General features: G+C 35.4%; 1 protein-coding gene across 8 annotated transcripts in view; it reads left to right on the top strand.

Annotated features, from left to right (window-relative positions):
- Window positions 1-4621: 4621 nt before the first annotated feature.
- LOC129762119 (uncharacterized) overlaps window positions 4622-24268 on the top strand; it is a 57960-nt gene continuing 38313 nt past the window's right edge. The window contains exons 1-3 of one of the 8 annotated variants that reach the window (XM_055760103.1): window positions 10379-10916; window positions 10998-11546; window positions 15461-18331. In XM_055760103.1, the coding sequence (XP_055616078.1) occupies window positions 10872-10916; window positions 10998-11546; window positions 15461-18331 (3465 nt within the window). In that variant the 5' untranslated portion in view covers window positions 10379-10871. Of the gene's footprint in view, window positions 4709-10378; window positions 10920-10997; window positions 11547-14509; window positions 15406-15460; window positions 18332-24268 lie in introns of those variants that run through there. The other 7 variants (XM_055760102.1, XM_055760101.1, XM_055760105.1 and 4 more) reach the window with 7 other exon arrangements.

Here is a 24268-nt window from a genome sequence, read left to right as displayed (position 1 = left end):
CTTTGTCAATTTTGATTTTTTTACAATTTCATTTATTGTATTACAAAAGTACTAAACTTTGGAATTTTGCAGTATTTTAATTTCATTAACAATTCAATAAATTTTAGTACAAAAGTACTAATATTTGGTACAACAGTTCAATACTAGAGTTTGTACAACGAATTATATGAGCTATTATTCTGGAAATTCGTTCTCGAGGTATACCCAATTTTGATGAATTCATGATAAAACAGCCATTGAACTCGAACCCTTTTACCCTTAGGATAATAACTTCTTCATAGTTTTGTTAATGCATCTGTTAATTTTTTGTACAATTTTTTTTTGTTGATTTTCAATTTGATCTACTATTAAATTTATTTTAGTACAAAAAGTTTTTTTTGAACTAAAATACTTAAATGTTGACAAAATTGTAACACAAATTAAATTTGAGTAATTTGAGTACAAAATTTTACAAACAAATAATCTCATCGCATGAAAAGCATATCTTCAAGCCAACCGTTTACTAGCTGTATTTTGTTTATAACTTTATCATCTTTTCATATAGAGTAATGAAACATCGGCTTTCGGCATATTTAGCCAAACGTATCCATTTTTTCAACCGCCTAATGTTTAAACCCTTTGATAGATTTTCGAATTTTTTTTACAGCAAAAGGAAGGTTATCTGATAACTTGAAACAATTATTAAAAGTTAGTGTGATTGACACTAATCAATATCATCATTATCATTAATTTTTGTATTATACAACTATTTGCAGGGAAGAAAAAATTATCAGAATTAGAAAGAACTCGTTTTTTTTTTTAATTTTGATAAATTTTTCGTCGTTGGAAATCGTTTCTGTACACAAAAATTGACGATAGTGATGAGTATCAATCCCTATATTTCAGCGCCTTCATAAGTGTATTCCAACAAATGGAAACACGTATCTAAAATAGAACAAGAAAAAGAATTCAATACAAGAATCTGTTGCCACAACTTATGATTGAGCTATTTTCCTAAAAATGGTCGTCCTTGAGATATACCTTTTTTTTTCATATATTCATGAAAAATGAAATTGAAATGAAATTCCAATACAGGTCGAACTCGATTATATACAGACTCGATTATATGTGATTCGATTATATACAATTTAGGACTCGATTATAAACAGTTTGATTAATTTTTTTTTTTATGTTTCAAATATGACTTATTGCAAGAAGAAATGTAACCTTTCAACGTTAAGGTGTAATTTAAGTGACTAATTCATATACAGTGGGGTAAAAATCGTGATTTTTGAAGATTTTGCTTGAATTTTCACCAAGAATTAATTATATCGATATTGCAGCCAAATTAAGATAGATAGAAGTTGGGTGTCAAAGAACAAATTGTAGAGCGGTTAGAGAGCTTAAATTTGATTGATAGAAACAATCCAGTTTAATAAAAAAATCAGGATGACATTAATAATAATACATTAACAATTACTAACTTTTGAGTTTTTCACTTCCGAAATGTTATTAAAATCCATTAATTTAGATGTTCCACTACTATATCCTGTATCAAATTTTGTCATCTTTCAAATGAAAGCAACAGAATCGTCTTCCGTAGCGTACTCTGTAATGTAGAGCCAGTTCGAGGCAACAGAGTCCGAAACAAAACAAAAAAGTTCTATAACTCTGTCATTGTTGAAATTCGAACATATGCGTAGAAGGATTTTTTCCATCAAATATGATCGTCTATCACCCTCTGAGAGAATCTGGATAATTTTTTTTTTCATGTGAGAAAGGTATTTTCTGACTTTAAGGGGATGAATAAAAAATCAAATTCCTCTTTTATATTAAAAAAAAAAAAAGAAAAATACATGCAAGAAAAAATATAAAAATAAATAAGCCAAGGGGGGATAGGGGGATATTCCAAGGCGACTCTTTCAGCCCGCTTTGGTTTTGTCTGGCACTGAACCCCCTCAGTAGGACGCTCAATAGAAACGGTCATGGCTATAAAATAAGGTATGGCGACGGCGCTCACGAAGAAGTGACCCATACCTTCTACATGGATGATCTCAAGGTCTACGCTGATTCACGTCAGCGTCTAGGTGTAGCTATCCGGGTTGTCGAAGACATAAGCAGGGACATCTGCATGGAGTTCGGCCTTGACAAGTGCCGCTGTGTCCATCTGCTGAAAGGGCAGCTTACCGAATCCGGAGGTTACGAGGTCTATGACGGCGAGTTCATAAGAGACATGGTTCGTGGCGAATCCTATAAATATCTTGGATTCCGACAGCTCACCGGGATTCGCCACTCCGACATCAAGACGGAGCTGCGAGACAAGTTCTTGAGTCGAGTGAACTGTGTCCTGAGGACTTTCCTCAACGCGGGGAACAAGGTACGCGCGATCAACACATTCGCGGTTCCCCTGCTGACCTTCAGTTTTGGTGTAGTCAAATGGAGCAAAACTGGCCTAGAGGACCTTGAGAGGAGGATGAGGAAAGCATTTAAAGAGGCCGGAATGCACCATCCTCAATCGGCACTGGAGAGAGTTTCACTGCCACGCAAAGAAGGGGGACTTGGAATAGTCGACATATCTGCACTGTGTGTTGCCCAGGTACGACAACTGCGCGAGTACTTCGCAGAACGCGCCAACCAAAACGCGCTATACCGGGCTGTCTGCGCCGCCGACAGAGGATACAGCGCTCTGCACTTGGCGCAAGCGGAGTACCAACTCAACTGCAATCTGCAGACAGTGGAGGAGAAGATTGCAGCTTGGAAGCAGAAGGCAGTGCATGGTGCCCACCCCCATCAACTGGATCGGCCACACGTCGACAAGGCCGCATCTAATCTGTGGCTAACGCGTGGTGAACTCTCTTCAGTAGTAGAAGCCGACATGATAGCCATCCAGGACAGGATAATGCCGACGAGAAACTGCAGGCGGTACGTCTGGCATCAAGACGTTGATGACATTTGCCGGATGTGCCATCAACCAGGTGAAAACATAGAGCACATTATGGGAGGCTGTCCCGTTTTGGCCAACGCAGCCTACACCGAGCGCCACAACAACGTGGCCCGTATTGTTCATCGACAACTGGCGCTCCAATGTGCTCTACTGGAAGACAACGTACCAAACTACCGGTACCTGCCTGCACCTGTCCTGGAAAATGACCGTTTCAAGCTGTACTGGGATCGCACTGTTCTGACCGACCTCTCGATCCACCACAACCGTCCAGATATAATGGTTTACGACAAGAGCGACCGCAAAGTCACCATCATCGATGTCGCTATTCCACTGAACCAGAATCTGGAGGAGACCCACGGTCGCAAAATCTGCAAGTACCGACCATTGGCCGTGGAGCTCAAGGAACTGTGGGGGCTAAGGGAGGTCCCAAGAATTGTTCCAGTCGTTCTCTCTGGAACTGGAATTGTCCCGAAGACACTTCTGGAAGCGCTAAAGGTGTTGAACATGGAGAAGGAATTGGCCGGCATCCAAAAGTCGGTCATCCTTAGCACCTGCGCGATTGTCCGACAATTTCTCGGTCAGGACTGAAACAGCACGAGCATGCAGATACGTGCATTCCGCAGAGCCTAGTCCCCCTTTGGCATTCAGAAGCCCGGGGGCAGGTGAAAATTCTGGCTAGGTTCGCCTAGTTAAGAAGTGAGATAAGTCTGCCAAAAAAATAAAATAATAAAAATAAACAAATTTTTTTTTGATTCGATTATATACAGGATTCGATTTATATATAGTGAAAAGAAATCAGAAACTGTATATAATCGAGTCCGCGCTGTACTCGAAGAATGCTACCTTCAGCCATTATAACTTATAGTTTATACCTTATAGTTTTTTAATGCAGAATCAGTGTGTCCATTTTTTGTAGTAAATTTAGTTCGTTTTTTTACATTTTACAATTACAAAAGTACTAAACATTAGTTTGCAACAAAATTAAAATTTGAGTAGAGATTTTTATTCACAAAAAATTTCAATAAATTTTATCGGATGAAAGTTATTATTTAGAATCCAATTCACTTCAGAGATAACTTTCTTCTACGTAACATTGTTATCTTTCTATATACAACAGTCTCATGAAAAAAAAGTTGTACTCAAAATAATTTGCTCCAATTTTGCTCAAGTATATAAATGAGCTATTGTGGATAATGGACCGCGCTCCGAATGTATACTTTTATATTTAAAAAAACACCCAAAAAATAGTTTAATTTTTTTTTTGGTTCCCGAAATGTCAGAACTCTAGCTGGCTAAAGCTGGCTTTCATGGGTTAGGACAATCGGTTGTTTAGCGAAAAAAATATATTTCGCGTAATAATTCAAACTCGCATTTTTTATTTTTTCGCCAAACACTCCTAATATTTCTAAACAGTTAATTAGTTCAGTTTTTGTTTTTAAGGGACTATAACAAAGAGTGAATATCCGTAGTTCTTCAGGGAACAAATCAATCGAACTGAATCTTCTCACCGAGGGCAGGCGGTTAGTTTTCACTCTCGTTCTACACAACATCCCGAGATAAGTGGAGTAAGTGAACCCACGAACACTGTTCGCGTTGAACCTTCGCGCCACTGCCGCCTTTCTCATCCCCATTTCTTCGGCCAAATTTGTTTTTGTTCGTCTTCGGTAGCGAGAGCGAAATGAAAAAAAAGAGAAAGAGAGTAGTGTGGGGCAGATGATCACCACAATCGTTGTGATCTCATTAGTTCCGCAAATTCGGGCGCGTGTTGATCATTATTATTGTCGTGTAATACCACTTTTTTTTTTCTTTTATTTTGATTCACTTTTCCGTTCAATTATTATTGAGTGTGTGTTTTGTGTTTGTTTATTCTCCGGGCTGATTACGGAAGACATGGACGCTTGTTCGGGTGTGGATTATCAACTGTGAACGGAATCAGAAGTGGCACTTATCAGCTATCCCGTGTGAGAGTGGGGGCGCTGTTATTGTTGTTGTTTACATGTGGCAAGTGCGGCTATCGGGTGTGAAACGTCAAACACTGTGCACACTGTGTTGAGACGCGTGGATTGGCTGTGGTGTGAGAGGCAGCTGGAGAGTGAATATGATCGGAGGATGTGGTGTGTGTAAAAATAGACATTTGTTTTGGCGATTTGTTCTTCTGAATGAAGCCGCATCAGAGATGCGAACTTGCTTGTTCCCCCTAAATCTGGAGCGAACCTGACCTGAAGGACACGAAAAGTAATGTCCAAACCAAACAGCTGACTACACGATGGGACAAACGAAAGAGTTCACCGAGAGTTAACCTTATTACGCATCCTTCCCAAAATACAACGATGGTCTCTAATTATTTTCACCCCATCGTGGCCATGAATCATCCGATCTCCATTTCCGTTTCGCACATGTCAGCACATTTTGTCTCATGCGTTACGTTATTGACCTCTTAGGGTGCCAAAATGATGATACCATACGCCATCATACCACCACGAAAGCGTTTGATTTTGGTCGGTCCTATTTTCTTCTCTCGATTGACGAAGGCGTTGAGGTGGTGCCAACAACGGTACAAAAGTACTGCCGTGTGTACGAGCTTTTTTGCTTCTTCGAAAGTCAAGTTCAGGCTATGGTTAATTGCGAATTGAGCGAATTGCGAGATCAGATTGACGCTCAGCAGGTCGATTGTTATCGCATGAAAACCCCGTTGATTTTGAGCTGAAGGAAATGAGGCGAAATTTAGGGGAACTTGGGGGGTAAGAAAGGCAGGTTAAGATGAACTTTTTGCCGAGGATTTTCACATCAAAGGAAGTTCTTTCAGATTGATGAAAAAAAATTGAAGATTTTTTTTTTGCAATGATTCACAGTTTTTGCAATTTCTGTAATTTCTGCCTTTTTTTGTAATTTCTGTGATTTTTCTAATATTTTAAATTTGTTGCAATTTTTGTAATTTAGCAATTTTTGTAAACTCGGCAATTATTTGAATTTTGAATCTTGGATCTTTGAGAATCTTTGAATCTTTGAGTCTTTGGATTTTTTTGAATCTTTGAATCTTTGGATTTTTTAGAATCTTTGAATCTTTGAATCTTTGAATCTTTGACTCTTTGAATCTTTGAATCTTTGAATCATCTTTGAATCTTTGAATCTATGAATCTTTGAATCTTTGAATCTTTGATCCTTTGAATTTCTGAATTTCTGAATCTTTGAATCTATGAATCTTCGAATCTTTGACTCTTTGAATCTTTGAAACTTTGAATTTTTGAACCTTTGAATCTTTGAATCGTTGAATCTATGAATCTTCGAATCTTTGATCTTTTGAATTTCTGCATTTCCGAATTTCTGAATTTTTGAATCTTTGAATCTATGAATCTTCGAGTCTTTAACTCTTTGAATCTTTGAAACTTTGAATTTTTGAACTTTGGATTTTTGAATCTATGAATCTTTGAATCTTGACTCTTTCAATCTTTGAATCTTTGAAAAATATTTAAATCTTTGAATCTTCGAATCATTGAATCATTGAATTTAGGATTCTTTAAATCATTGAATCATTGAATCTTTGATTTTTTGAATCTTTAAATCTTTAAAAATCTTTAAAAATCTTTGAGGCTTTGAATCTTTTCAAATTTATTTTGAAATTTCTAGAATTTCGATAAAATTAAGTTTTTAAATTTCTCAAATTTCAACATTCTTGAGTTGAAAATTTCTCAAATTTCAACATTCTTGAATTGAAAATTTCTCAAATTTCAACATTCTTGAATTGCAAATTTCTCGAATTTCATTTTTGTCAAATTATAATTACCTAAAATTCTAAGTTTATCGATTTTTTTAAATCGCAGATTTCATTTTTTTTTCAATTTAAATATTCACAATATTCAAAATTTATCCAATTTAAAAAAAAAAATTCAATTTTTAAAATTTCCTCAATTTTTAAAAATTTTAAAAATTTAAAATTTTTCAAGTTTCAAATTTTTAATTTGACAAATTTTCATAAATTTTAATAAAAATTTAAATTTTTTTCTTAAAATTTTTTTTTCTAATTTCAAATTTATGATATTAGATTTGTCAAAATTTACAAAATTTTAAAATTTACAAGTTAGTTGTTTTTAAATAGTATAGTTTCTAATTTCTTATATTTCAAATTTTCTTCCTCAATTTCAAGTTGTTTGTTTTTGTTGTTGTTTTGTTGATGTTTGTGAATTTTGATTTTTTTAATTTAAATTTATTGAATTTTTCAATTTTGGTAAAACTTAAAAAATTTCAAATTTGTCTAAGTGCAAATTTCAAATTTATGAAATTTTTCATAATTTTCGAATCCCTCAATTTTGAACTTCTCAAGACATTAAATTTTCAAAATCTCACAAACTTTTAAATTTTTATTCTTTTTTAGTTTTTTAATTCAAGATTTGTCAAATTTCAGATTTATTGATTTAAAAATTTCTCAAATTTCTTGAAATTTTCTTCTTGAAATTTAAATTTCTCAAATTTTCCAATTTTCATTTGTTTTCAGTTTTTTTTTTGAAATTTTGATTAATTAAACAACATTTAAATTTCTCAAATTTTGAATTTGTTGATTTTAAAATTTCCCGAATTTTGAATTTCTCAAATTTTTTAAAACTCAACTTTCTAAAATTTTAAAATTTGAATTTCAAATTGGTTTTTCAAATTTATAATCTGTGAAATTTGTGAAATGTAAAATATTTTAAATTTCATATTCATCAAATTTAGAATTTATCGAAGGCAAAAATTTCTTGAATTTCAGATTTTCCGAATTTTAATTCACTTTAATATCGAATTTCTCAAATTTAAAATTCGTCAAATTCTCAATAATTTAATTTTCAAGTCGTAAATTTTCGAAATTGCAATTTGGTAAATTTTGGAAATTTACATATCTCAAATTTCAAATTTGCAAATTTCGAATGCCATTTTAAATTTCAAATTCATAAAATTTCAAGCTTTTCAAATCTGTCAAATTACAAATTGCTTAATTTTATCAATTTCAATAAATTCCTTAAATTTTAATATGTCAGGTTTAAGAATTATCAAACTCCTTTTTTTTTTGTTTCGAATTTGTCAGTATTTGTTTAAAGTTTTTAAAATTTCTGAAATTAGATTTTTTTAAGATCTTACAAATTTTACAAATTTGACAAATTCTACAAATATTACGAATTTTGCAATTTTTAATAAATTATAAATTATATCTAACATTGAATTAACAATAAATTAACAGATTTACCAGATTTAAAATTGAAAAGAAAACTATGAATATGACAAATGGAAATTGAAAATTTAAAAAAAATAAATTTTGAGAAACTATAAATTTAATTAAAATGGAGAAATTTGAAGTTTGAGAACCTTAACTTACATTTTAACTTTTCAAAATTTCAAAATTCCAAATTTCAAATCTGTTTTTTTAATTTCTGATTTGTCAAATTTGCGAAAATTTAAATGTTTTAAATTTCAAATTCATCAAATTTAAAATTTATCGAATTTTATATTGGCAAAATTGTAATTCTGAATATTTAATATTTTCCGAATATCACAAATTTTCAATTTTGTCAAATTTTAAATTTATTGAATTGTAAATTTCTCAAATTTTATATCGGTAAAATTATAATTTCTTAAAATTTAAATTTCTCAAATTTTCTGATTTCCAAACTTGTCGCATTTCAATTTTTTCAAATTTTGATAAATAAAACAACACTTCAATTTCTTAAATTTTCAATTTTGGTAAATTTTAAATTTGTTCATTTTTAAATTCCCCGAATTTTGAATTTCTCTAAATTTTTAAATCTCAATTTCTTAAATTTCAGAATTTTAAATTTCAAATATATGTTTATCAAATTTAAAATTTATCTAGTTTTATATTGGCAAAATCCAAATTTTTTGAATTTCAAGTTATCCGAATTTCAATTTATTTTAACATCGGATTTCTCAAATTTTCATATTTTCAGTTTTTATATTTCATATCTTATCTGTAAATTTTTCATAAATTTCATAAATTTTAAATTTCAAATCTGCTTTTTAAGTCTCAGCAAGTCAAATTTGTGGAATTTTAAATGTTAAAAGTTTCCAATTCATCAAATTCAAAATTCATCGAACTTTATTTTGGCAAAATTCAAATTATCCGAATTTCAATTTATTTTAGTATCGAATTTCTCAAATATCGAATGCTCAAATTTTCAAATTTTGAAATCGTTGGTTTTCGAAATTGGATTTTGGTAAATAAATTGAAAATTTACATATCTCGAATTTCAAATTCGTGAATTTCGAATGTCATTTTGAATTTCAAATTTATTAAATTTATAATTTTTCGAATCTGTTAAATTACAAATGTTTCAATTTTATTAAATTTTTAAATTAAAATAAAATTTTCAATTTGTCAGATTTAAAAACTATCCAATTCCTTTTTTTTTTGGTTCAAATTTGCCAATGTTTGTTTAAAGTTTATCAAATTTCTGAAATTTATTTTCCAAATTTGACAAATTCTACAAATCTCACAATTTTTACCAATTTTGCAATTTTTATCAGTTTATCAATTTTTTATCAAGTTATCAAGTTTTTTATCAATTTTAAATGTTATTTGACAAAAACATTCTACTGAAATCCGATGGCGCACTCTATAGTTTTGAAAAATATGAGGAAGAAAAACTGTTACATTAGTTTTTTTTGTGCACCCAAAACCACACGATGCGTTCTTGGTCTCGCCGACCTTCGACAGGATCTCGCCAATAAGTCACACCGATTGGCGAACAGTGAGCGATCTATTTTTAATCCACTCTCTCAGCTGTTTTTTTCTTTGGGTTCATCATGTTTATTATTGTGAATCTGTGAATTATCTCAACTTCAACAGTTGGTCTTTTTTTGTGTGTTTAGAGGCTTGAAACTCACGGAATTCATGGTGCGATCAATGGTTTATCGTTTAGGGTCCTTTGTTTCCTATCACTGCTTCCTTCCGAGAACCTTGACGCCACCTTTTGAACATTCTACATTCTTATTGGTAATGGTGGCGTTTTGATTTTGAAGAGACTTTCAGGGTTGTAGTAAGCCGCCGGAGAGAGGGTATCCTGAGCTGACCACGATTAGTGCGCTCTCGGAGGTGTATCCCTGTGATCCCATGAAATTTGCTAAAATACGCACACACACACGGACCTGAGTGGGTCGTGAGACACTCTTTCACGGATCTTCACGATCCCACACATTACCCATTCATACCGACCAATGCGGGAGAAAGAGAGGGCAATCGTGCATTATTTTCACACTTTACTCTCTCTGTCCCTCTCTGTATTGCCTCGATTTCGTGTTTTCCTCCCACTCTCGATTTTCCTACTCCTCACCAACCCATCCCAGCGTGATGCTCTCGCGCCTTCATGAAAACATTTTCATCATTCGGTATTTTTAGCCGGATGAGAAGGAGAAATTTCGTGCCCGATCGCCGCCGCCGCTCTTCCGCCGCCATATCGTCATTCGATAATTTTCCTTTTGGTCGGCTCGCGCACAGAAGAACAAAAAACAACTCGATTGAATGGTGATGCTTAATAAGTGGTGGGAGAGGTTTGACAACAAGTGAATCCCATCTTGCCAGATCAACGTGCGCCGCGGAGTTCGCGAATAAAAGTGGTTGTGGAAAATTGTGATCGGGCGAGTTGGGGAGGAACTCACAGAAAAAGAAAAGAATGCTGACACAGTGAGCCCGCCACGGAAGAAGAAAAGAAGTGCTTTGTGGAGAACCTTTGGTCGGTGTTCGTGAGTGTGCGTGTGCGTGTGTGTGGTTCGGTTTCATAGGTTCTCTTTCATAGTCGTCTCCCGAAAAAAGGATACCGAGTTCCGTTTCCATTTCGTTTCGCAGTTACGCGTGAGAGAGTTCAGGAGTTCAAAAGTTCAAGAACTGGTGCCCGTGACCGTGAATTTCGTCTGAAGAATAGGAAACAGTTACGGTACATCGAGGAAAACCCCCCGAAACAGCATGTCGACAGCAGCAGCTGCTGCTCCAGGAATTCCCGCGGCAAAAGTAGTAAATACTGCCACCTTGGCTGTATAACCGTTACGAGAACATTTGGCTAAAAGTGTTATTCTCTGTTGTCAACCGCAGCAGCATCATCAGAATGGGTCATCGATCGCTAAAACGAAGAAAGCAGCAGCATCAGCAGGCGACAAGGCGAAAAAGTCGGTCAAGGTCGTCATCCCCCCTGTCAACGTCTCTAAGGCTCCATCGGCCACGGCCATCGCAAACGGTTCAACGCCCCGTAAGCGAGCGACGACTCCGGTGAGGAAAACGGCCAACCACGACCGTAACCACGCGAAGCGGTCGCGATCACCGGAACCCCTGACGTCCTCATCTTCCTCCGCGGAGGACGGGGACAAATCGACCGGCGAGTCCAGTTCAGGAAGTTTCACACCGGGGGTCGCTGTCGTTCCTCCACCACCGCCGCCAGCAGCCGCTGTGAAGAGGGAGCAGCTTCCCACCATCAAGGGCAGTGGTCCGAATGGAACGTTGACGCTGAAGGACATTCCCGTGGCGAACATCTCGTTCCAGGAGGTGATCGACCCGAAGCACGAGGGTCCGCCGGTGACCAAGGTCATCATCTACAAGCCCAAATCCGGCTTCGGTCAGCCGTCGGCGAAAGTGATCGTGACGAAGGTTTCGCTTTGTTTTCCGTTGGTGTTCTCTTGGTGTTGTTGTTAGTGTTGCTGTTGTTCCTGTTGTATCCGTAACCCGTGTCAACTTTCTGTCAGTGCTGCTATTAAGGATTTTTTCGTGCGGATTCAACGTTCCACCAGATGTTTTGTGTTCGTGTATTAAGTTCACTGTTATCTGTCGCGTGATGTTAAGTGTGAAGGGATGGTTGGATATGCGGAGTGGTGTAGCCGTGAATGTGGTCCGGTAAGGTGATTACCCTGAAGACCCTCTTTGGGACTGATCTTCTAGTTCTTCAGTGGCATTTTCGTTGATGAGCAACCTCGTTGCTATATTTTCGAGTAGCAACGTCGATTGATTAATACAATTTTAAAAAGTTTTTTTTTTCATCGAGAGAGTGATGTCACTTCATAAACGTTCGTGAATTTTAGCGTATGTCTGCAGGATGCGTGTGGACTAGGGTGCCAATGAATGTATTGGAAAAAACCTCGACCTTAAAATTTCAAAAAGTTACCCTATACAAAATGTTCACTATCTCGAAAAAACACCCTATGTCAAATTTCAGCTCAATCGGACTTAAGGGAGAGTAGCGCAAAGCGGTCAAAGTTTAATTTTTTTGAAAATCGAAAAATCAGGAAATGGGGGTTTTCGAAAAAAAAAATTGATGCCAAATGTATTAAAATTGCATGAAACGACGAGATCTAGTGCCATCACGAAAAAAAATTTTTGACAAAAATCACTGGTTTGGTAATTTTAAGTGCCAATAAAAATAGTTATCTCGATTTTTCACTCGGAACTTGTTGCGAAATGTTGATTTGCACTATAATACACCATATGTAAAACATTAGCTCATTCGAACTGCATTTATTAGTGTTGCAGTCGTTAAAATTTGAGTTTTTTGAGAACCGAAAAATCACCGGAAATCGTAGTTTTCAAACTTTTGTTTGATGCCAAATTTTTTTTTGACAATTTTTTTTTTCGAGATAGATATTTCGATATTTTGAGATTTAATGTCTCGACGAGTAATTTTAAAACATTTGGCATCAAAAATTTTTTGTGAAAACCCCGATTTTCGGTGATCTTTTGTTTTTCAAAAAAACTCAAATTTTATCGTCTGTGATACTAATAAATGAAGTTCGAATGAGCTAATATTTTGCATAGGGTATATTATCGTGTACATCAACATTTCGCAGCAAGTTCCGAATGAAAAATCGAGATAACTATTTTGATTGGCACTTGAAACCATGAAACGAAGTCCCAGAGTGTCGATTTTTGACAATTTTTTTTCGAAATCTCGAATTTTAAGACATTTGGCATTAATTTTTTTTCGAAAATCCCGATTTCCTTTACTCTTGGGTGATTTTTTTGATTTTCAAAAAACTCAAACTTTGACCGCTTTGCGCCACTCCCCCTCAAGTCCGATTGAGCTGATATTTGGCATAGGGTGTTTTATAAACTGGTGAACATTTTTATGGGGTAACTTTTTGAAATTAGAGATGACCATTTTCATTGGCACCCTAGTGTGGACTATGTGCCATTTGGATCATAGTTTTTCTACCGCCAATGCACAATGGTCCAGGAGATGCATTTAAGTGGAAATTAGCATTTAGAGCTCGACGGTTATTCTGTAGACAAAAACTATCTTCGACAAAGTGCGCTGATAGAGCGCTCATTTTCATGTTATCAAAAATAGGGTGACCAAATTTGTCGATGATATAAAAAATCTAACTTTCTTATCTTTATAGATAGAGGTAAACATAGTTCGACAATGTTGTAGTCCCAGTTATTTGAGACATCATTGTAGAACAAAGTTTTTTTATCTCTTAAAATAACCGATATAGCGCCTTTTTTAAGTTGCGTTAGGGTCACCATGGAAAAAAACAGTTTTTATACTCTAACTTTTATATTTCAAATTCTACATACAAACTGTCTTCGAAAGATTTTTATAACATACTAATACAAACATTTTGCGACGCAGAACTTGTGTATATCTCAACTCCATTCAAAGTTATTAATATTTCTATATAAGATATTGAAAGATATTGACAAATTCTGCATCGCAAAATGTTGGTAATGATAAGCTCTAAAAGTCGTACGCAGACAATTCTGATGTAGAATTTTAAATATAAAAGTTAGAGTGAAAAAAAACGGTGAAGAGTAAAATGGCTACATTCGTCCATATCGACGTTAAAAGTTAAGTTTTTTAACCAGTCTGCACCCTTAGAGCGGAATAAGAAAAAAGATACATGTCTGTTTTATTTAGTCAAAATAACGGGGTTTAAGCGAAACCAAAGCAAATAAATCTGATATACTGCTATCTGGAGTTAGAAATGCTCAATCAATGCTATAATAAAGCTATACGTTAAAAATGGTCTGAAACAACCATAAGCATTAACTTACAGCCCAATACAATTATCGTCTTTACTCGCAGAAATATGACAAATTCAAATTTTTCAACATGACAACGCTTGGCTAAATGCCATAAACCCGATTATAATTCATTTAGCAATTTTTATACTCTATGCACTGTATTCGAGGTGTTGATCCTAACTTTTTATATGTTTTTTTTTTGAGAATTCAGTCATTTTTACATAACATATTAAAACTTCGCCACACTTGTTTGTTCGTTTTTGAAATGTATTTTTTTCTTCTTTCACTGTTTCGCATTAAAACAACCATGCGTCCATTGATCAATATTTTTCCTAATATGTATTTACATTAATCCAATGGAGACGCATAGATGGTTCCTGGGAGAAAGCTGAAAACTTTTGAACTGCCCAACCGATTGACGATTTTCAAGGTGCAAATACAAGATATTTTAGTAGAATTTCCAGAAATATTATATGGCACCTAAAATGCCTACTTTTAGGCGAAACTTTGAAAAAAAAAAGATTATGTATATGTTCTGCAGTGAAAAGTTTATCCTATTGGAGCTCATTTATTCAATTGGAATAAACCTTGAATGGAAAGGAATAAGCACATCTTATGTATAATACAAAGGTTTTTTTTCGTGCTGACAGATAATCAGATTTGAGATATCCTTTTTTTATTACGTCTGTCTTTGTATGGAGGTAAAACAGGAAAATTTTAAAAACTCTATCACGCAAATTTTCTGGAGCTGCATCGGTAGAAAACATAGATAAACACATAAAACCGATTTTTCGATTGTTCTGATAGATATCATTAAATTACTAAATATGAGAATCATCGAGGGAAAATTGAATTAAAATGCGACGGCACCTGAACGCCTTCCGATGAACCATTGTGAATAAGAAGAACTTCACAAAAATAGAAAACTGTTAATAAAAAATCGAACAATCACTCAAAAATGATCGACCCACATTTTCAGGTTTTTTTTTCGAAACGCCACAACAATCGCTTGCAAACAAGACAGATTGACCGATGTTTACAATGTCCAACACCTTTAGGGCCGCATTCTTGGTCCCTTCCGCTCGTCGCCCCAACCTCTCTGAACCTCTGCTCCCTTATAGCTCTGTCTCGTCCATCCTCATTCATCCCCGAGCGAGCGCTGCTGCGATCGTCATCTCTCCTCCCGCAAGAAAAGAAACAGTGCACCGAAAATAGTTCCACCATTACGCCATCGATCGCGTCAATTCATGTTTCGAAAATACATCCCGTTCTCAGTGGTCCCGTGTGTATGGGTTTGCCTTGAATCCCTGAGGATACGTTGCTCGTGTGTTTTTGTTTACCACTTCGCGAATTCGTTCTCCCGTCCAGATTCTCTGGTTGCTTTGGTTCTGGTGTGAATGTTTCTCTACCTGTGTTCCGTGGTCGTTTCTTACCTTTGGAAAATCGTATGTACCTGCGATTCGTGTCATGACGCGGTGCCTGTTTCCTGTCGGTGACTAAAATGTTAGTGTGTGTGTGTGCGTTTGCTCACGGATTGTTTGTTCTAGAGCAGTGATAATGATAGCAGCAACGACGGCACGACAGCAGCCAGTAGCGAGATGAACAGTGAGTGTTATTACGGTTCGAGTTCAAAAGGGCCCGCGATGGCGTCGTTCCAAGCGCAAAAGCAGCAGCCGCAGCAAGTGATTAGTGAAAGTAATTATCAGCCGCATGTATACTCGCAACAGCAACCCGTTATGAACGGACCACCGATACCTCCGATCAGAAACTACGAGAACATCATGATTGGGACTGGTCCGGGTCATGGTAACTACAGTGGGGGCGCCTATTACAACCATGGTGAGTTGATTGATTTAAGTGTCCCGCAGTTGCATCAACAGCAGCAGTACCAACAGCAGCAGCAACAACATAACGACATGTACAACGCTGACATCGACTTCATGAACAGTTATCTGAAAAGTCTTCCTGATTACGGTGGGGTCTGTCCAAGCAGTTCAAGTCCGGCCTTGACGGGGATCACCGCAACCTCAGCGCCATCGCACATGAAAAGTGATAACTTCCGGCATCATTACGTGAACGATCCGTACGTCCAATACTACGATAGTGCCAGTGCAATGCATGGTTACTACCCAATCGACAAATCCAGTTCGTACCACACGTACGATTCGTCCGGCAGCTGCGGGAACAACTCGGCGGGAAGTGGTCACCCTGCGTACTATCATCAGCATCAACCCGCCCATCACTACCAATCCCAGCCGTACCTTCAGCAGCACCACCATCAGAACCATCAACTTCCGCCCCATAATCACCACCACCATCACCATCAGCATTACGGCCAACAGCAAACAGAGAAGCTACCGCGGAGTACCTCGCACTCCCTGCTTCCACGTAACTCGGCAGAAAACAGCAACAAATACCTCAGTTGCGTAAATCCGAACCGTGGTCTGGGGAGGAAGACCCGTATAACGCCAAGCGATGGCAGCACCCCATGCAGCGACACTAACGCGTCGCCAGGGTTCGTCTACACGCCCAAGCAGTCCTCGATGAGCAAGTTCTGGCAGGAGACAACCTCCAATCAGCCCTCCAATAGCGGGCCCAAGTTCGGTTGGAACTATGACCGGATCATGGCCAAGACAAAGAAGGACGTTCAGAATAGCATCAACGAGTACAAAAAGAATGTCACCAGTATGCATAATCTCTACAGCAGCAACGGGGATGGCGACAGTGGCTCGCCCATCATCCCGGAGACCAGCAATTACTTCAAGCTGCGGAAGAACTACTCGTACTCCCACCTCGACAAACACATCCGAGACCACCTCACCGAGGAGGAGTTCCAGACGTTGGTGAACGAAAGTGAATCGAAACCCAACTTCTACAGCAACCACTCGTGCCACTTTGTGAATCCTCTGTGCAAAAGCTACTCGAGTGGTGCGATGAGCTTCGGTCAGCAGCCTATTCCGCCGCCACGACCACTTCTGCCGTTCACCACGCCCAAGATGACGACCCCGCCAGGGCTCACCAAAAGTTCCTCCAACACATCGATCCTTCGAAAGCCGCCCAGCGCTGGAAGCGCCCTCCCGACGGACTGTTGCTCTCCGCATCTCGCCAAAAGTTCCTCCTCTTCGTGCATCTACACCAAAGCCCTGAATCAACCCAACAGCAAGAAGTACAACCTGTTCACGCCCTACAAAAGCATTGTGCCAGAAGGTGGGTCGATACCGGGTGGTCTCCCACCGGCCGACATTAGCGTCACCAATAAAATGATCTCGAAAAACAGCGCTCTGATCAAGAAGAGTGCTTCGTTCAACCCATTCGGACCGGGCCAGATGTCGTCCGGCGGCGGCAGAAAGGGTACCGGCGAGAGTTTCTTCATGAAGCAGCATCTACCGCCGGCCACCAAGGTGCTCGTCGACTATCCGCCGTTCACGCAAATCTCCTCGATTCAGATACCCATCAATGGGAACCTCCCGCCGGCGTTCCCTAGTTTTACCACCACCGCCAGGGATCAACCGAACAACGGCCAGGTCAGCGGCCAGGATCACTGCATCATAAACATCGAGGACAACATCGAGCAGAGCATAGCGGACATCTACAACGTCGGTTGTAGCTACGCATCTCCTCACCAGCCGTCAACGGCGGCCCCCGCTCTCTACAACAGCTTTTCGCACTCCCGACTGAATCCGGATGCGAAGAACTTCACCCCTAGTCGTTCGCTGGCCGGTGGCGAACAGCCACCTTCGGTCACGAGCACACCCTCACTTGTTTCGTTGGTCCGTTCCAGCTCGAACAGTGGCATCAACATAGCGCCGGCGGTGGTGATACCCACGTATATTCCTACAAAGGGGATTGTCCTATCCAAGTCTGCTACCCAGATTGCATCCTATGGAGATGAACCGGAAGCGGATGAACCGGAAGAAGACGACACGGTGGTTCCGTGTGGTTCCGATCTGGACGACGATGATGACGACGAGGTCGATGAGGAGTTCGATTTGAACTACCTAGATGACGAGGAAGAGCACGAGCACGAGCTGGATGACGACGAGGGTGACGAGGAACCCGATGAAGGTATTTACGAAAACTGTCCCGACCAGTACTTCATCCCGGTCAGCTCGTCAAAGTCAGTCTCGGCGATGCAGGCCGTAGAAGTTCATTACAACAAGACGACGACGACGACGACCCCACAACAGCACAAGCTGGACATCCCTCGGATATTCACGACCAATGCGGACATCTTCCTGGAGGACGATGGCGTCGGAGCGGACCCCACCGGGGTCGGTCTCGGGTCGGAAGAATACCTGCTGGATGATGAAGAGGACCCCGCGGTCGTTCACCCGGGTTTCCCCGGATCGACCGACTCGACCGATTCTTGCTCACCGGATCCGATCGCCGCCACAATGGTGGTCGCTGAAGAAATAGAGGTAGCGCTTCCCGGTGTTGTTCTGCTCGCATCGCCTGCTTGTGATGGCGCCCCTCGTCCTGTCCCAGCGAACAAACGCTGCTCAACTCCAGCGCAAGCGCTTTTGGCCCGCCTCAGCCGCTGCTCTCCTGCTGTCACCGCATGCCGAATGGTTTGACTGTTTGGTACTTGGCATGTGTGTGTTTTGATTCAGTGCTTGTTGTTGTTATTGTTTGTGTCTTGCTATTGTATTTTTTCGAACTAATTTTCGTTGGGAATTAATCTGTTTTCATATAATTTGATGAGCGATAGTCAACTGAGAGAATCTCAAAATATGTAGTTGAAATTTTAAAATTTCCCGATTTTTCGAATTTTTTTTCACATTTTTGATTATTGAAATAACTCAAATTTTTAGCCATCTAATTTTCTGATTGCTTATGATCTTTTCATTTTAAGTTATTAAATTATTTAACTTATCTCATTACATATTTTTTTAGTTGAATAATCGAGATTATTTGCTCTCAATTTTCCAATTTTTTGTTTTTTTTTTATTGATTTTTTTTTATATTTCAATGGATTGTTCAAATTATTCCAATTTCTAAAATAAAATTTACTAAATTTGCTATTTATCTGATACAATAATGATTTTATTTAAATTTTCTAAACCGAACTACGAATTTTAAAATAAAATTTAATTTTAGAATGGAAATACATTGGAAATATTAACATATATTAAACAAATGAAAAATGAATACAAAAAAAAATCTAAAATAGTACTTATATTTAAACTATTTACTGATTCGATTGATGCTTCCATTTTTCCAATTTTTGAATTATTTCAATTCATTACTCCACTGATTTTTTTTTCGATTATTCAAAGAAGTCATTCTTTTAATTGAAATTTATATGCTCATATCAATTAGAGTTTTTATACATTTTGATTAAATTTTTGATTTCTATTATTAGAATTAAGTGTATTCAGCTTTCGTGATTTTTCTTTTTTCTTTTTTTTTCTGTATTCAGTAATTTTATAATTTAATTGAAATTATTTGATTTGATGATATTTCTAAATATTTGTATTAAAGTGAATTGGTTTTATTTAATAAACAAATATTTTTTTTAATGAAAATATTCGCAAAAATATTTAATTGGTTCTGTCTTTCAGTTCAATTTTTTAGTTGTAAGGATTGTTTTAGGTTATTGATTAATTTAATTAAACTTTGAAATATCTATTTTTTTTAAATTATTGAAATTTTCAGCTTAACAATTCTGCAAAAACTGTTTTTTTATATATTCAATCTCTCAAAAGATTCGATTAATTCAATTATTGATTTGATTTATTCATATTTTGAACGAAATTTTTCTTTTCATATATTTTGGCCAATTGCAAATTGAATCAATTTGATTTATTTTTTTTTTATTTTGTCATCATATATTGGAATCAGATTTAACAAAAATCATAGAATGGTGGTTGAATTTTCATTTGTTAAATTTTTCAATTGTAAAAATAATTCAATATATTATTTAATTTCATCAGATTTCTGAATATCCAAATTATTCATTTTTTGTACTTATCAATTTTGAATTCCTAAATCTTTCTTCATTTTAATTTATTGAAAAAATAAATTTTATTGAATTTTATTGATTAAAAACTTCAAGGAAATGTTAATCAATAGAATTGATGTTAAATATGATTTTAATTATTTTTTTACCAATTCAAATGTTGATTTTTTTTTAAATAAATCCGAAAATGGGAGGTTTAATTTTATTAATATGAGCTTTATCAGTACAGTTTTTCAGTTTGAACAGTTTTTATTTAGAAAAAAATATTTTGAATAACTTTGTGTTGAATGTTGTGAATGTTGAAGTGATTTCATGAGATCGATTATTGAATACATTTTTTTAAAATAAATTTAATCGAAAAAATTAAGAAATTTGATAAATAAAAAGTCGAAAACCTAGATCATTTGAATATTTAAAAATCTGATTAATCCAATGATAAATTAAATTAATTTGAAAGTTATATATATATATATATATATATATATATATATATATATATATATATATATATATATATATATATATATATATATATATTCAACTTATGGGTAGAATAAAAAATAAAATAAATCAAATCTTTCGAAAAAAAAATAATGAAAAGTTTGGTTATTGTATAATTAGAAATACATATTTTGATTAAAAATATTAAAAATATATATTTTGAAGTGTAACTAAATTAAGTAAAGATATAAATTAATTTACCAATTGGAAAATTGACAGACCAAAAACTCTTACATATTTCAATATTTCAAAGTAGATCGAAATTATCAATAAATTATTGAATTTATAAAAAATCTATAATTTTTAATATATTCAATAATTCTAATCCGAATGTTTAGAAACATAATTAACTGAAATAATCAATGAAATTTAATTATGTCAGTTAGATTTAAAAAATTATATGCCTTTATATTAATGGAAAATTCAATTATCCTTTGAATTATATTTTCTTCAAATTAGTTTCAGAAATTATATATAATAAATTTTAAATATAAAAAGCAACCCAAATTATGTTGAAATTTCTCAATATTTCAATTAATTTAAATCATTCAATTCAATAATCGAACACCCTAAAGGTAAAACTCTAATCAAATTATTAAAACGTTAAATTAATATAAAAAATATTAATTTTATTTTGAATATTTTAAAATTTCATTGTTCCAATTATAATTCCAAATAATTTTTAATAGATAAAATCAAGGAAAATTTAGACATTCAACTATATTGTTCCGATGTAAAAACTATATATTTTTCAATGTATTATCAAAAAATCAATGTTAAATTTCAACAGTCGTTGTTTTTTTTCCTTCAATTAATTTAATAAATAAAAATAAAAAAATATTTAAAAAAAAATTAAATTATTTATTATTAAAATTTAAACTAAAATAAAGTATTGGTTTTTGGTTTTAATTTTTAAAAAATAATTAGGAAAAAAATATTTGATATCAAAAAATGATCTTTAAATAACTGATTAATTAATAACTGTTAAGTTTGATTAACAAAGCAATTTGAAATTGATATTAAATAATTTATAAAATTATTAATAAATTGAATTAATAAAAATTGAGACGTTGAATTGAATCCTTCTTTGAATAAATGAAATCAAATTTATTTTGAAATCAACAAAAAGTATTCCGAAGCATTAATTAAAATTACTTATAAATAAAAATAAATGAAATTCTTATTTTTTTATTTATTTATTTAAATTTAATTATTTAAAAAAATGATTTTATTGAATAGTTTAAAAAAAATCAACCCTTTTTTTTCAAATAAATAAAACAATGAACAAAATAGAAATTGATTGATTATTTTCCTAACTAAATAAAATTGATCAAGAAGAAAATAAACCAAATTAATTTGAAATTAATTAAAAGTAAAAGATATATAAATAAAATGAATAAATATCAAAATTAATTTTTTATTTAAATTTCTATTAATTCAAAAAATAATAATATTTAAATAAATAAAGTATAGAAACAGTTTAATTCAATAATTGAAAAGCTCATTACTATATTATATATAATTATAACAAAATAATAATAAAACAAATCAATATAAAAAATAAATGTTAAATAATTTTGTCAATCACTTAACTTTTCAATTTTCCAATTACTGAATAAATTCGATTTGATAGTCAATTTATTTCGAAATTTATTTTGAATCGTACAAATTTCGATCGATTTCGAATCGATCAAATTTTCAGACGAGTTTTTCTCAACAGTGCACAATGGTCCAGGAGATGCATTTAAGTGGGAATTAGCATTCAGAGCTCGTCAATGAATAAAAGTCTTTCGAAGACAGTTTGCATGTAAAATTTGAAATATTAAACTTTGAGCAGAAAATAGTTTTTTTTCATGCTGACCCTAACGTAACTTATAAAAAAGGTGCTATATCGGTTATTTCAAGAGAGCGCTCTATCATGAGTAACAACTTTGTCTAAGACAGTTTTTGTCTAAACAATAAATATCTCTCACAACGTTGTTTTTAGCGCCTTCTATCTGAGTTGCATTAGGGTAACTATAAAAAAACGGGTTTTTTTACTCTAACTTTTATATTTAAAATTTTACATCAAAATGGCCTTCGTACGACTTTTAACTTTGAGTAAAGTTGAGATATTGACAAGTTCTGCATCAAAAAATATTTGTATTAGTAAGCTCTAAAAGTCTTTCGAAGACAGTTTGCACGTAAAATTTGAAATATAAAAGTTAGAGCAAAAAAACAGTTTTTTTTTCATAGTGACCCTAACGTAACATAGAAAAAAGGCGCTATAACTGTTATTTCAGAAGATAGAGAATAACTTTGTTCTACAAAGATGTCTCAAATAATTGGAGCTCGACATTGTCGAACTATGTTTACCTCTATCTATGAAGATAAGAAAGTTTGATTATTTATTTCATCGACAATTTTGGTCACCCTATTTTTGACAACATAAAAACGAGCGCTCTATTATGCGTAACAACTTTGTCTAAGACAGTTTTTGTCTAGAGAATAACTGTCAAGCTCCAAATGCTAATTTCCACTTAAATGCATCTCCTGGAACATTGTGCAGTGTTTTCAGAATCTTATTCTTCTTTCAAAAGTTGTTTTACTTTTCAATGACTTCGTCAAACATCATATTTTAATGAGAGCAGGATTTCGAGGTTGAATTTTTTGAACGTCATAACGGAAAACGGCTATGATTCTTTATCTAAGCTAAGAGTTTTCAAATGACCTGAACGTTGTGTTGTCTTTGCAAAACTATAATACGCACAGCAACTAGTCACTTATCGTGCGGGAATTTTTAACTCTGAATCACGTTTGTGTGTCAAATCATCCACCGTATTCAACTGATTTGGCACCCTCTGACTTTTCTTATTTCCCAAAAATGATGACAGAATTGAAAGATCGTTTTTTTATCAAATCGTACAAATGGCCTCAACCGAAGTGTCGATCGCCATTTCTTAGAATGAGCTAGCACGCATGGTGCGCGCACACAGATGTAACGGAACTGGAGGAAACTACTTCGAATAATAAAATCAACGAATAATAAAATAGCTTGTTGAAAAGTTTATTTCCAGTTCTAGTTCCAGACTGTGTTGTCACACTGTGTATTCCAATCCATAAAACTCGGAAAACCTTGCTGGCATCACTGCATCTAATGCGCGATAGAGCTTTGTATTGTTGCGCACCCACTCTCCGAAAGAGAGAAAGCGGAGGAAGAGGCATCGATAAATGATTGTTGTCCTATTTAGCTAAAATTTGCGCACATTTGTATGCATAACTTCCTGCGCATTCAATTTCTTCTGCGTCCATCCATGATGGATTGAGCTGCTGTCGCATTCCTTTGGTCATCATAGCGTATTGGGGCGACATCCGGCGGTTGTCGCTGTGAACCACTCAACTGTCAAACTCGAGTGATAATGTGCGAGCGAGACATGGGCGCAGCCAATGTTTTTCTTCTCGTATTTTTTTTTCAACGGCCTCGATATTCTTGGTCCCTGACGTCGGGTGGTCGCACTCTCATATTCACACGACCGTGTTTACGAGTTTGCAATGGGAATGTCCCGCGTGAAATGATGGGTCCTAGGTTGTGATTGATCGGATATTCCAGTGGCGCATCTGTTAGCGATCGCAGATCGCGCGCACCCAGCTCGCCATCTGATTTCGTTTCAATGTGGTGGTATCAGTGCAGAGCACTCACGCATCTGCGCACTGATCGTGCTTCCGATGTGATCCGCATCAACACCACTAATACTACTGAACCCCAGCGGTGACAACAGGAAAATGATCACTGTCCGCCTGCGGGAGGATAAAAACGAGAACGACTCACGGCATCATGATATTCCCGTGAGCAGGACGTTTGCATGCGAAGGTTCCCCGCCAAGGTTCTTCCCATACACGTACGCATACTGTTCTG

Source organism: Toxorhynchites rutilus, chromosome 1 (genome assembly GCF_029784135.1).
Source record: "Toxorhynchites rutilus septentrionalis strain SRP chromosome 1, ASM2978413v1, whole genome shotgun sequence".
In the NCBI taxonomy this organism is placed as follows: Eukaryota; Metazoa; Arthropoda; class Insecta; order Diptera; family Culicidae; genus Toxorhynchites; species Toxorhynchites rutilus.
This window is presented reverse-complemented; position numbering and strand designations above follow the sequence as displayed.